We start from the raw sequence: 13,191 nt of genomic DNA on the forward strand, positions 1-13,191 counted from the left end.
CAGGTGGCTGTTGATCTTTACCAGAAGAAGGCATAGGTACACAATCGCGGTTTAGTGTGCTGTATCCGGCGTTAGTCAATCCTGCGAGCTGCACTCCAGCTCACCTGTCACGGGGCGAGACTGGATATGAGACCGTGTAGATCCAAGGCGACAACGGCGACAATTCGTATGCATTGGGGAGATCATTCTCAGACAAGACTAAGCATTCCGGATTGCTTTACAGTCTCATCCCATGCAAGCGAAAACTACACGGATGGATTCCATCGATAGTATCATGGCATGACCAAGCGATCTCAGAGAACATGGGCCATTGCATTTATCGAGTCGGAAATGCGACATGCACTATTGCCTCTCGTGTCCCTCCAAACCTGGCGTATCAGCGATCCTGAAAACGTATTTTACAGCACTCGCCTTCCCTGCCTTGAGGTTGCTCAGCGCAGTTTCCACACCCTGCAGCCCACCAGATACGATCTCCTGAGGATGGGCTTTGAACCAGCCTTCCTCCAGCCCTTTTGCGAGGTAGCGAAAGTACACATGCCCAAAGTCTTTCAAATCATCTGGAAAGCCGTGGACACTGCCTACCGTCGTCAATGACTGCTTGATCTTTCCCGGTAGATCGTATTTCTTGTCAGGCAGGACAAACGTGACACGGCCGGTCTCCTGGTCCAAGACTTGACCAAGATTCTCTACACTTCCCTTTTCTGAGACAGCATCAAACGCGTATTCTATTTTGCCTCCATTCTTGTCCGCTGCAGCCTTCAACGCTTTCACAACAGCTTCGTTGCCGTCTCGGTAATCAACAATTGTGTCTCCTTTACTTTGATCGATGAAGCTCTCGACATGCGGTATGCCTTTGCCGGCCACGCATATCAGAGGATGGATGTTGGCTCGGAGAGCTAGCTGCAGAGCATAGGAGCCCACAGCGGAAGCTGCTCCGTATATGATGAGAGGCGTGGGAGGACGAGAATCGTTCGAGGCTTTATTGATTGCGGCCGAGGGGGGAGTGAAGGGCGATGGAAGCTGAAGCCGGGCGAAGAGCCCGACGGCTGCAGTCAAGGCTGCGAGTGGGATCGCGGCACCAGCTGGGCGAGAAGGTCAGCATTGAATGATCGGTATGTAGCATTCAAGACATACCTTGGAAAGAGGTGTTGGCTGGGAGGTGTGCTGTTGTCGCTGACCAGGAAAGAGCATATTCCGCGTAACTGCCTCCAGGCTTCATCATCTCGTGGAAGGCAAACACTCTGTCACCAGGTTTGAATTCGGACACATGCTCGCCGACTTCGTGCACGATTCCTGCAATATCGTCGCCTTGGTTTACTGGTTCCGCGTCGGGCATGAACTGTGGTCGTTTCCTGAAATGCAATTGATTAATACATTACCTACGCTGTTGACTGCTGTACACCAACCAGTCTTTGGGATTTGAGCCACTGTAGATGACCTTGGTCACGACCTGATATGGTCCTGGCTTTGGTATGGGCACATCCCGTATTGTGACCTTTGGGCCTTTGGCTACAACGGCCTCTTTCATGGTTCCACTTGACGCGCTGCGCGTCTGGGCGGTAATCTGGGAGAGTCTTCGTGAGGCAGACATGCGGAAGGCACTGAGCATGGTCGAAAGAAGCTTAGATTGTGCTGTCCATCCGACCTATATTGCGACTTCGACTCGGCGAAGCTGACATTGGGTGTGTACCTCTCGTGGATGCGTCCCGCGTCCGCATTGCATCATCAGGATGTGGCCGAGGTCTGCGGGGATTACTATGGCATCGTTGTGTTGTGCTTCATCACAGTTTCACCTTTGTGCTTCGCTGGCTGTCGCCCTCGCAACTCGATGCATCTGAGTGCGTGGCATCGCACAACAACAGTGCCACAGCAAGCTGGATGAGAGCATAAGCAGAAAGGGCCAGAAAAGCTGTTGGTCGCCCGCACTGAGGAAGAGTATGAGCCGCGCTCGAGTGATGTCGGCACGAGGAGCAACATGCTGAGGTTCCGTGATCGTACTGGCGTTGCCTCCTTTGACTCTGTCAAGCAGTCAAGCGACGGACTCTTGCTCCGTTTGGTCCTGTACTGTTCTGTTCTGCTAACTGAACATAAATGCGTGTCTCATCATGCAAGCTTGGCAGCGGGCCGCGCGAAGCGAGAGATGTTGCTGCGGCAACCACGAGTTTGAAGCAGGAGCTGCCGAAGCTGGAACACGGACATTCAATCCCGCATATCTCGATTGTCCGACCTCCGTACTGCCATCGCTCCGACATCCACCAACGCCGGACACGAGAGACGAGCCTTCTGGATGTGCGTGAAGCCCTACACGCGCTTGTGAACTACAGCAACCAATGGCCGCCGCGCTCCCAGTTGATGGCGCGTCAAGCATCAGTGTCGCTGTGCGAGTGCGGCCTTTCACTATCCAGGAAGCTGCACAATTGACGAGAAACGATGATGGCCCTCTGTTCCTCGGCGATGGCTCAATGGCTGCTGTGCCAAAGCCACGAGTTGGCGGAAAGGGCATTCGTCCTGTCATCAAGGTCATGGACGAGAAGTGCTTGTAAGTCTCTCCAAACATCTGAATGCTCCAACTGCTGATCGAGAGCGCAGAGTATTCGACCCACCCGAAGAGCACTCGGTGCAACGATTCGGCCGTGCGATGCTCCCCCAGGGGAAGCGTTCCAAGGATCAGACATTCGCCTTCGACCGAGTCTTCGACGAACACACCACACAATGCGACGTCTACGCGGCGACAACCCAGCCACTACTGGATCAGGTGCTCGACGGTTACAACGCGACAGTGTTCGCGTATGGTGCAACTGGCTGTGGAAAGACTCATACCATTACTGGAACAGTCCAGTCACCTGGTATCATATTCATGACAATGCAGGAACTATTCGAGCGTGTACAAGAGCTGAGGGAAACCAAGGAGGTGGACGTTACCCTTTCATACCTCGAGATCTACAACGAGACCATTCGAGATCTTCTCGCGCCCCCAGGTTCGAGCGGCAAGCAAGGACTGATGCTCCGGGAGGACTCGCATCAGGCAGTATCCGTGGCCGGCCTCACCTCCAACAAGCCACAATCCGTCCAGGAAGTCATGGACATGGTCATACAAGGCAATGGGCAACGCACACAATCGCCAACAGAAGCGAATGCTACATCCTCTCGATCACACGCGGTGCTGCAGGTCAATGTCGCATTGAAAGATCGTAACGCTGCCGTCAATGAACCTGTGACATTTGCAACACTGTCGATCATCGACCTGGCGGGCTCAGAGCGGGCTTCAGTCACGAAGAACAAGGGCGAACGTCTGCTCGAAGGCGCGAACATCAACAAATCTCTACTTGCGCTTGGATCCTGTATCAACGCGTTATGCGATCCGCGAAAGAAGAACCACGTGCCTTACCGGAACTCGAAGTTGACACGATTGCTGAAGTTCAGTCTGGGCGGAAACTGCCGCACAGTCATGATCGTGTGTGTGTCGCCGAGCAGTGCGCACTTCGATGAGACACAAAATACTCTACGATACGCCAACAGAGCCAAGAACATCCAGACGAAGAGCGTGCGGAATGTGTACAATGTCGACCGACACGTCAAGGACTACCTCAAGAAGATTGATGAACAAATGCTTCTTATCAAGGAGCTCCAGGCACAGCTTCAGGACTACGAAAAGCAAGCTTTTGCAAAATTCAAGAAAGCGGAGTCAAAGTTTGATGTGGTTCTCAAAGACAGCATTGAGCGTGTACGACTCGCATACGACCACTCCGCTTCGGAGCGAAAGGAGAGAATCAACACGACATTACGTTTACGGCAAACCGAGCGGCGTATTGGCGCTATCAGTGGCTGGGTTGGTGCATTTGACCAAGTCTGCGAAACCCGAGAAGCAGAGGAACCAGCTGCTGCGATGATAGCCATGAGGAAGACCGCCACTGGAATATTGGCGGAGTTAGAGCACAGCCGACAACATCATCACCAAAAATTGAGCAAGATAAATTGGACCCGCGCGATCGACATAGCACTTCAGGATGGTCTTCGTCAATTGGAAAGCAACGAGAGTTTTACTGCCGATTGTGCGGAGGCATCGAGCTTGTTGAAGGAAGTGGAGCTTTTAAAGAACCGAGCTGATATCGAGATGAACGCCATTGTGTTGGACGCCGAGAAGACGGGCGAGTCCGGTCTCATGAATGTGATGCTCACAACTCATTTTGAGACCATTGCAATTGTCAACCAGCTCGCACAGATGACAGAAGAGGAGGCAGTGCAAGCAGGCCGCGAAATCTTGGGCAAGCTTCTGCAAGCATGCACAGACGCTGTCGGCCAAGTCATCAAGCCCGATGGCGGGCTTCAAATCACGGCCGCTGTCGCACCAAGTCGCTCTGGAACACCCCGCAAGCAGAAGTCGCTGATCGGCCCTTCACCCATGAAGAGCAAGATTAGACATTCGGTCTCAAGCCGTGCCTCGCTCTCATCACAACCGCAGCCAGTTTTGCCTGCCCCTGCTGCATCCGCGATACCCGCTCATATCGCTGCTGAAATGTCCACCATTCCCCAACACGACGGCTCAAGCCCTGCCCGAGGCACATCGGCAAGCCCGAGGAGACACGTCAAAAAGCTTGGAGGTCTGGCACGCAAAGGAGTTGCCTTCGGATCGAGCACCCCTAGGAAGAGGTCACCTCAAAAGAAGCGTGGCGTGAGATGGAGAGATGAAGGTGCCGAGGATGGGTCCACACCTGGCGCACTGGTCGAGTTCCAGCCTACCCCGAAGATGCCCGCTCCCACGCCTCCGTCTTCCAGTAACGATGACAGCGTAACGATTGAGCCACCCAAGTTCACTTCCGAGATCGATGCCAACGATGCAGATCCTGAATCAAGCCCCCTGCCACTTCCTCCGACACAGAGTAGCGAAATTCGAAAAACGCCAGCGGGCACTGGTCGATTCGCGATCGGGGCTTTGACAAAGGGAACCAAGTTGGGGTCTGATTCGCCGACATTGATGCCACCGCCAAAGTTCTCCACGAGTATGGGCTCCTTTTCGAGCGACGATGAGTCTAGTCCGTTACGCGAACTTGGCAATCGTGCTCCCCACAGCAGCTCTTTGCGCACTGTTAACAATACTTCAGACCAAAGCGATGCATCATTCTCGACCGGTGGATCTGATGCCGAGCAGTCGTTCACGGACCGTGAAGCATCACAACAGATTCGCGCGGCAATGGCGAAGAAGAGGCGATCCTCCATGGGAACTCGCAACTCCATCGGAGGTAGTGCCTCCCGTCAACGGGCTAGTGACCGCGCACAACGCCGTCGTAGCCCGACTGCTGCTCAATTTGCTGTTGGCTCGCCACCATCGGACTCTTCTTTCTCGGCCTCGCATGCTCGTCGCATTGGTGCTTCGCGGGAATCAACTGGTCACAGCAGCATTCTATCACCACGCACTGGCTCCGTCGTGAAGAACAATGGTCCGCCAGCTGTGCGAGCTGCGCAACCACTTCGTGTGCGCCAGAGTATGATTGACATCAATCATACGCCCCGCGAGACCCCAACAGGTCCAAATGGTCGTCCTCATTCACGCGTAAGCAGCGTGGTACCTGGAAGTGCCGGAGGCTCCAAGCCAGTCTGGCGTTGATTGAGATTTTTGAAATTGTGTGTGCTCAGGATCTGGCTGTCTTGTCAGCATGGCGTTGGAGATTTGGGGTCTGCATAGCAAAACAGACTAGTACGCCTCAAGGCGGAATGTCAATAATGAATTGGGTGGAGTGATTTTGTGGAGTTTCAGGATGACGGCCGCTGCGTCCACTTTGCGACCTTGAGCGGCGAGAAGCGTTCAAGCGCAACATTGTTTTGCTGTTGAGGTGCTGGTGGTAGGATCACGGCGCCTTTTCTCGTAGTCTGTACTATATCATGAAGAACGGTACTTTGCAGTACGTTTCCATTGTTTTGTTGTCAGACTGATGTGAGCAAGGTCGATGGCTGCTCGTACGATTCATCCCGACGTGATCAAAAGTCGTGCATCTGAAGATGCATGTGCCGATGGGTCAGCACCCGTTTGGTTTACTAGGCTCGATTTCCCTTCTTCGCCACCATCGCAGCTGCCTTCTGTCTTTTCTCCAAGATCGAATGGTCGAGAAAGACAGAAGGTGTGCTTGAAGAGTCGAATTCCTTGATCTTCTCTTCACGTTTTCTTTGGCTCTTGCCTTTGCTCGGAGGTAGCTCGAACATGAAGTCGCCTGCTTGGATTACTTTGCGGGGATGATGCTGCTGTTTCGGAGGCTGGAGCGTTAGTTTTCGTGATGCTGGTCCTGGCTGAGACATTGTGCTGAGAACGGGAAGGGGATGAGGTTGGAATTGCACTCGGGATGTACATGAAGAAGTGGGGATGACGTCGGATGGAGATGCGGGACCGAAGGAGAAATGAACGGAAAGTTCTGAAACGCAACTTCAGCGAGCTTTTCTCCTCGTCTATTCAATTAAAAGTCTGTATTGTATCTTCTTCATTTGGGCAAAGTTAGGGCTCACTTGTTCACTTGTATGAATCCGTTGCCTTGGAGGAGAGTAAGGACGCCACGTTGTTGCCAAGCCGGGTGCTCTGTTTGTCCGGATCGTAACCCACTGCTCTTGGAGGTCTAGCCTGACGCCCTTTGTCGAAGATTTTGCATTGACTGCAAGCGCCACAGTTGGGATTGTGGATTAGATCGTAAATATGTCTACGCGACGTTCATGCTGTTGCGTTGCTTGCTTCAATTGTTCTGCACCTGGCGTGACCCCGTTTCCATCGCTCTTTCCGTGCCGCTGATGAGTACACAAGACTAGGAACAAGATGGCGACTCAGACGATCACCGAGCTGGAGCTCCAGACCTATTCCGTTCCGGCTCCAAAGAACACCCAAGTGGGCAGTGCTCCAGGCAAACCACTTTCGGACGCGACGCCGCCGTTGTCGAATACTCCCTCCTCCGCCAGTATCGTTGAGGAGGCCTATCCACACCTGGCAAAATCTCGAGCTTGGATTGTCATCACACAACTCTGCGGCATCAACTTCGTCTCCAGCTTCAGCAATGGCCTGGTATCGATCGGTCTGCCAACGATGGCCACGGCAATCAACATTCCAAACAATCTACTTCTTTGGCCCAGCTCCGCATTTTACCTCACGATGGGCTCTTGTCTTCTGATTGCAGGAAGCGTGGCAGATGTCGTTGGCCCACGGAGAGTCAACTTACCAGGCGCACTTCTTACAGCAGTCATGATCCTCGCTTCAGGTTTCGCGAAAGACGCTATTACCTTAATCATGCTGCGCGCGATTCAAGGCATCGCGAACGCAATGGTTGTCCCGACTGCTATTTCGATTGTCTCTAATAATGTCGAAGAGGGCACTGCCAGGAACATTGGCTTCGCGTCCATTTTCCTCTCCATGCCTTTGGGATTCGCGGTCGGTATGATAGTCGGGGGGCTTTTCGTTAGCACCGTCGGTTGGGAAGTCGGATTCCATACTGGCGGCGGCACTGGACTCTTGCTGGTCGTGGTTGCTATGTGGGCACTGCCGAAGGACACCAAGTTAGGGCCGCTCACGACGACGATGAAGAGACTTGCTGTGGAGATCGATTGGGTAGGCGCCGCAATAGCAAGTGCTTCTATTGCTTTGCTGTCGTATGTCCTCGCGATGCTGTCAGCCGACACAGCGCACATCAAAGAGCCCAGCAACATCGCTCTGCTTGCTGTTAGCCTGTTACTACTGCCTGCATTTGCCATGTGGATGGAGTTTCAGGTAAAGCGAGGCCGACCAGCACTCATTCCCAACCAGCTTGTAAGTCACATCGCTGCAACGACTTCCTTGTCTGTAGCCCCACGGCACGACGATGGAATGTCGGCAGTCGTCTACTTCACCATTAAATCTCCGCGATCAATAGGGACACATGCTGACTTTGCGTCGCCGTTTAGTGGAAAAATATTCCCTTCACCAGCGTCTGTCTGATGATTCTACTCTGCAACGCAGTTGTGAACTGCATGGAGCTCTACAGCAGCTTGTTCTTCCAGGAAGTCCAATTGCTTTCCGCCATCGAGACCGCAATCCGAATCCTCCCGCAGGTCCTCGTCGGAGCAATATTGAGCTTACTGGCTGGCGTCCTTGTGAATCGAGTGCCTGTTATGGCATCGATCATGATCTCATCCGTTTTAGCCGCTGGGTCACCACTTCTCATGGCAGTCATCGATCCATCACGAAGTTACTGGATCATGGCATTTTGGGCTCAGTTGCTTGCACCCTTCGGTGTGGATGTACTCTTCACAGTTGGCACTTTGGTCGTCAGCGAGGCATTTCCACGCAAAACGCAGGCACTTGCGGGTGCCGTTTTCAACACATTTGCGCAAGTGGGGACTTCGATTGGTCTGTGCATCACATCTGTTATCTCATTGAGCGTTACGGAGCAATCGTCCGTCCCCAATAAAGAGAGCCCTCAGGCTTTAATGCAAGGTTACAGGGCTGCTTTCTGGGCTCTATTTGCCTGGATGATCGCAGCTTGTGTTATCGGAATGTTTGGATTGAGGACTGTAGGGAAAGTCGGCATCAAGAGGGAATAACGCTGTACATTTTCTGTCCATGATAGTTCTAGATGGTGCCTATGCAGCGCCTGCGGTCAACCAGCATCACTAATCGAGTCTTTCCATGCAGGATTATTAATCAAAACTGATAAATTTGGGCCATCTTGAGACGGCCTGCTGAAGAATAACACCAGAGACGATCGAGAAGCATGGATCGCACGTCCACTCTGCGAGCCGTTCCTGAGATGAGCGGCACGTCTCGACTTGCGTCTTTGCAATTCGAAACCTGGGCCGCACATCTCAGGTTGTTTTCATGCTTGTACTCAATAGCGCAAAAGCATCGTCGATATTCTGGAAGCTGCACCAAGAAGCGTCCGAGTGCTCTGCAATTAAAGCTGTAACTGGGGATCCGTCGTGCATCATGCCATTGCGGCTCCCGTTCTCCAATGTGCTCGCACTCCTGGCCTCATGTGGGAAAGCCGAGTGGAGAAGACTTTCAGCATCTGCCCACGACCTGACAGTTGGCACTTGGCAGACAGGCCAGCTCTGAAGTCTGACCATATTAGCGGGTCAGACATGAGAAACCCGCTGATCTGAGACCAACAGCCCTTCGTGACGCTCGCGCGCCTGCCGCGGCGGCTCATACTGTCTAACTCAATGCCTGCGGAGGGCTTCCGTCTCCCAATTAGTACGGCCACACTTTGCTGGTCGCTACATATGATCGCCGAGACTACGCTGGATGGTTTATTGCGATGGCGGAACGATTATCGAAAGACTGATTCTGGCGGGCGTTGCTCAACTTGTCGATTGTGTGCCTTTTGTAGAAATCTCGCTTGGTACGCAGGGAGGCGCAGATGTCGCTTTGTTGTTTTCGGGCTTGAACGATCTGGGAGTGAGAGCAAAAATGGGATTTCCTGCCCTAACCGGAACTCGTATTCTCGTGACCTCTGCTTTGTCTTGCGTTCGTGCTGCGTAGGGAGTCTTGTCGCTGCCTTGCGACTCCATGATTCCTCTTGCTTTGAGGAAGTTCGACATAGCCATTGTGCTTCTGTAGCCGTAGGTAAGAATTTATACATGCTGCGAGATGGTATCTCGTATCCATTTCGTATCATTCCCAGATAGGGCGGCGTTGGCGGCAACCGGATAAAAAGGATAGAGAACGATTTCATGGGATGTCTAAGCATTTTCGTAGTTGTCTCGATTTGGGTTCGTTCACAACATTTTCTGGTTAGGTATATCCTTGTTCTGCTGTCTGCTTCTGAATCGTGCACACGGCATAGACGGTTTCTGCATGATGCGGTGCCGAAGGAACGCCATTCAAATGCCGGTACTCGTGGTCGTGACTTCGCAAAGAGGTGCTCGGTGAGATGGGACCGTATTGACAGGAAACGCTCTGGCCATATCGTTGGAACGAGTTCTCGGTCGTGGTCTAGATCGGCGAGGGTCTCGCGACCTATGTTTGGCTAAGCATTTTGCACTAATGAGGTTCACAACGACACTGGCTCGAGCTCCATCTTGAGAGTGGGATATCAGGACGCTCCTGATGTTGTAGAACACAGCGATCGGCGAGGTTCACACTGCAGCTGTCAACCGAAGGTACGGAAAGACTGTAAATGCCTGGAAATTAGCTGGACAAAAGTTCAGCTCAGGCCCAACCGCTTCGAACCGAGAGCTGATGAGTGACTAACAAAGTTTTTGGGCCGGAAGAAAAGCTTCAATCTTGTTGCGGTTGACAGCGAGGAGGTTGTATTGATCATACCGGGTTGCGTTGCTCGCGACATCGTGAGGACGGGAAATCAGAAACTAGTGCGGCAGCGGTGCCTCTCGATTCGAACACGGCAATAATCTTTCCGATTGCTCCGGCTCATCGTGACAGTACCATTCACTCAGTTCCCGCGCTGAGATCCATCTCTGAGACTCATCAGATCGTCTTGGCATGTGCGCCCCGACCCTCGTCGCTCGTCGGAGAACGCTCCCAAAGTCTGTATCAAAAGGGCCAGCCTTCCCAAAGTTTGAGCGAGCGCCGATGATCACGTTATGAACCCTGCTGTGACCGTCTGCCCGATAGGTGCCACGAGCACGTTTCCGCGATGCGGCAAAGTTGTCACAATTCGGGAAAATTTTGTGAGCGCGCACAAAGCCGCGCGTGGTATCATCGCAGTAGATACCAGAGATTGGTGGCTCGCGCAGAAGACCATGTGCCCGGCAGCAAGGTCGACGTTTCAACAGGTCTGACAAGACTATTGCTGTTCCAGTGAAGTGGTTTGCAGGGATGATCAAGGTTTGCTGCACACCCTGGGAGTGTGTCACCTTTTGATGACATTCGCTATTGCGCAAAGCCAGATTCTCTGCTGGTAGTGCAGGATAGTCGCCCGGTCAGACTTACCAATAATGTAGATACGCTTCCGGTATCCTCGGACCAGCTCAAGCAATGCCTACATGCTCTCCCGTCTGATCATCAGTCTCGACCCTCTTCGTGAACGGCAGGGAGCCGCACAGGCAAACACACGCGCAACGCACCAATGCATTTCGATAGCATGCCTTCTCGGCCATCATCACACCAGGCAGGTCTAGCATAACGACGTCGGGGCCCGTTAGTGCCGCCCGGCACGATGGTTCGAGATGCTACCTCCACCGCGGGAAAAGTGCCGGTCGGAAAGCGGAGCGTGATCGTATTGAATCCTATGCGAAGACCGTCATTGACAACGCGCTCAAAGTCCGACCCGGAACTAGAGGACATAGATGAGCCTCCAGAGAGCGATGACCCGGCAGTGATACGAAGGATCGTACGAAGACAGGCTGCTCTGGCATCCGCGGGGAGGCGCAAGGCCACCTTAGCAGCGATACACCAGAAGCGCTCCACAAGAAGATTGCAGCATCCAGGACACGCCCTCTCTTCGATACCATTCAGCGCGGCGTATGATGGGTCGACACACCCATCAGAGGTCCTTCCAAGCCCGGGTGCGCTCGCAATCGCCAATGAACGTTTCGATCCCTTCGCGAACCAGGCCGTCGATTTCGATGCCATCAAAGACTCCGGTATGCTTCACTCGCTGTTCAACGTCTTCATGGCCCATGTTGCACCATTGCTGGATCTAAGATTGCCGACCCAGGAGGACCGTAGACTCGGACGTCGCTACTCGTGGCAGAAAGAACTTCCACAGATGGCGCTTGCCAGTCCGCCGTGCTTCTGGGCGCTGATGCTCGCTGCATCGGGTCAGATGGATTCTGTAGCAAACAACAGCCCGGCCAAGTCCATGTTGACCTTGAAGTTTCGACACATGACAATTCGGAGCATAAACAAAAGACTCGATGCTTCCTCCACGGGGTTCAGGAACGATTTCGGGCTGCTCATCGGGATCGCAATACTCGGCAGCTGGGAACATTGGTGGGGCTCACCAGAGGCATGTCGAGCTCATTGTGATGGACTCCGCATGTTACGACAACACTTCAAAGATTCAGAGCAACCCCACGACCTGTTCGCGCAAGTGATGACGTTCGCTAATACCTTTGGCTCCAAAAGCTACACCGAACCACAAGAGCCCAAATACGCACAACCGCTCCCGCAGATCGTTGAATCACGAGTGGACGTGAACAGTGGCTTCGAGTGGACTGCAAGCAGAGTATATCTGGACCAGCGGTTGGTGCGCAGTATTTGCAGCTGCTTGGAGATTGAGAAGATGCACCCAGGCACTGAGCGGGCCCAGACAATTCGCGAGCTCGCGTCGGTTATCCTGAGCTTCAATACCAAGTGAGAGCCGCCTGATATGTCGGTAGCTCCTGAAAATCCTCTGACGAGAACGCAGGCCACGGCTCAAAACCGTCTTCACTGAGAACGACTGGTCTCGTGACCAAGACGGCGATCGTCTCAACCTCGAAATGCACATTATCCTGCAAGCTGCCGGGGTGAGTCTGCTCAATTTTCTGGCTGGCAGCGCGAAAGAAGCAGGAACCGAGGACGTCGACGTGATCGGAATGTGCGAAGAAGTGTCCGACCTGGGGCGAAGCGTGGTCTGCTTGCCGTTGTATGACCAAGTCTTGCTGTGGGCGCTCGTCACAGTTCTCGCGCTGAGCCATCAAGCCCCTCCACAAGGCATAGAGATCATCCGCACGGCAGCACACCGCCTCCAGATGCAACACTTTGCGCCGAACGATCTCGAGACGTACATGGAAGCCTTCGTGGTCCTTCGGACTGCTCGCGAGGACTACGCTCGCTTCTGCACAGCTATCCAGGCAACGCCAGTTCCGATCACTATGCCTGGGCCATAGTTCTGTATGGGCTGGATTAGACTCGGGCCCGGCAGAACCAGGAGTCAGGAGAGTGACTTGACAACGGCGCTCTGTCCCGTTACGGTCAGCTATATCGACCTGTGGTCCGCGCCATCCAGTGATGCCAGATCCAGGCGCGCGTCCGCGTTTGACTTCTGCGCTGCGCAGTCCAGAATGTCTGTCCTGGCAAGGACGACATGGGTCACGACGACCACTCCGCGGGGAGAAAGCTTGGCACCCGCACGGCCCCTGCTAGCGGCTGACTTGCCTCGGGTGAACATGATCGGATGAACCGCTATGGAAAAGGCAACGCGTATCATGCACCCGGAAGTGGCAGCAGCAAGGCGTCCGCAGAGGTCTCATCGCATTGGAGTGAGACACGCCGGCCCGCGACTCAGTAAGGAACAATAG

The 13,191-nt window shown here is 53.6% G+C and overlaps 4 protein-coding genes across 4 annotated transcripts; 3 read left to right on the forward strand and 1 right to left on the reverse strand.

The window, feature by feature from the left end:
- Positions 1-342: 342 nt before the first annotated feature.
- Positions 343-1,528, reverse strand: CKM354_000577500 (uncharacterized protein; the record flags this gene model as incomplete). The annotated part of the gene is made up of 3 exons (XM_044801061.1): positions 343-1,082; positions 1,135-1,352; positions 1,407-1,528. The coding sequence occupies 3 exons, from the start codon at positions 1,526-1,528 to the stop codon at positions 343-345; spliced, it is 1,080 nt and encodes a 359-aa protein (XP_044656996.1).
- An 802-nt stretch (positions 1,529-2,330) lies between these two features.
- CKM354_000577600 (uncharacterized protein) lies at positions 2,331-5,605 on the forward strand (the record flags this gene model as incomplete). The annotated part of the gene is made up of 2 exons (XM_044801062.1): positions 2,331-2,539; positions 2,590-5,605. The coding sequence occupies 2 exons, from the start codon at positions 2,331-2,333 to the stop codon at positions 5,603-5,605; spliced, it is 3,225 nt and encodes a 1,074-aa protein (XP_044656997.1).
- A 1,191-nt stretch (positions 5,606-6,796) lies between these two features.
- CKM354_000577700 (uncharacterized protein) lies at positions 6,797-8,550 on the forward strand (the record flags this gene model as incomplete). Its single annotated transcript, XM_044801063.1, has 2 exons — positions 6,797-7,777; positions 7,912-8,550. The coding sequence occupies 2 exons, from the start codon at positions 6,797-6,799 to the stop codon at positions 8,548-8,550; spliced, it is 1,620 nt and encodes a 539-aa protein (XP_044656998.1).
- A 2,573-nt stretch (positions 8,551-11,123) lies between these two features.
- CKM354_000577800 (uncharacterized protein) lies at positions 11,124-12,780 on the forward strand (the record flags this gene model as incomplete). The annotated part of the gene is made up of 2 exons (XM_044801064.1): positions 11,124-12,262; positions 12,318-12,780. The coding sequence occupies 2 exons, from the start codon at positions 11,124-11,126 to the stop codon at positions 12,778-12,780; spliced, it is 1,602 nt and encodes a 533-aa protein (XP_044656999.1).
- Between the last annotated feature and the right edge of the window lie 411 nt (positions 12,781-13,191).

Source organism: Cercospora kikuchii (assembly GCF_019650295.1).
Source record: "Cercospora kikuchii DNA, contig_00003, whole genome shotgun sequence".
Lineage (NCBI taxonomy): Eukaryota > Fungi > Ascomycota > Dothideomycetes > Mycosphaerellales > Mycosphaerellaceae > Cercospora > Cercospora kikuchii.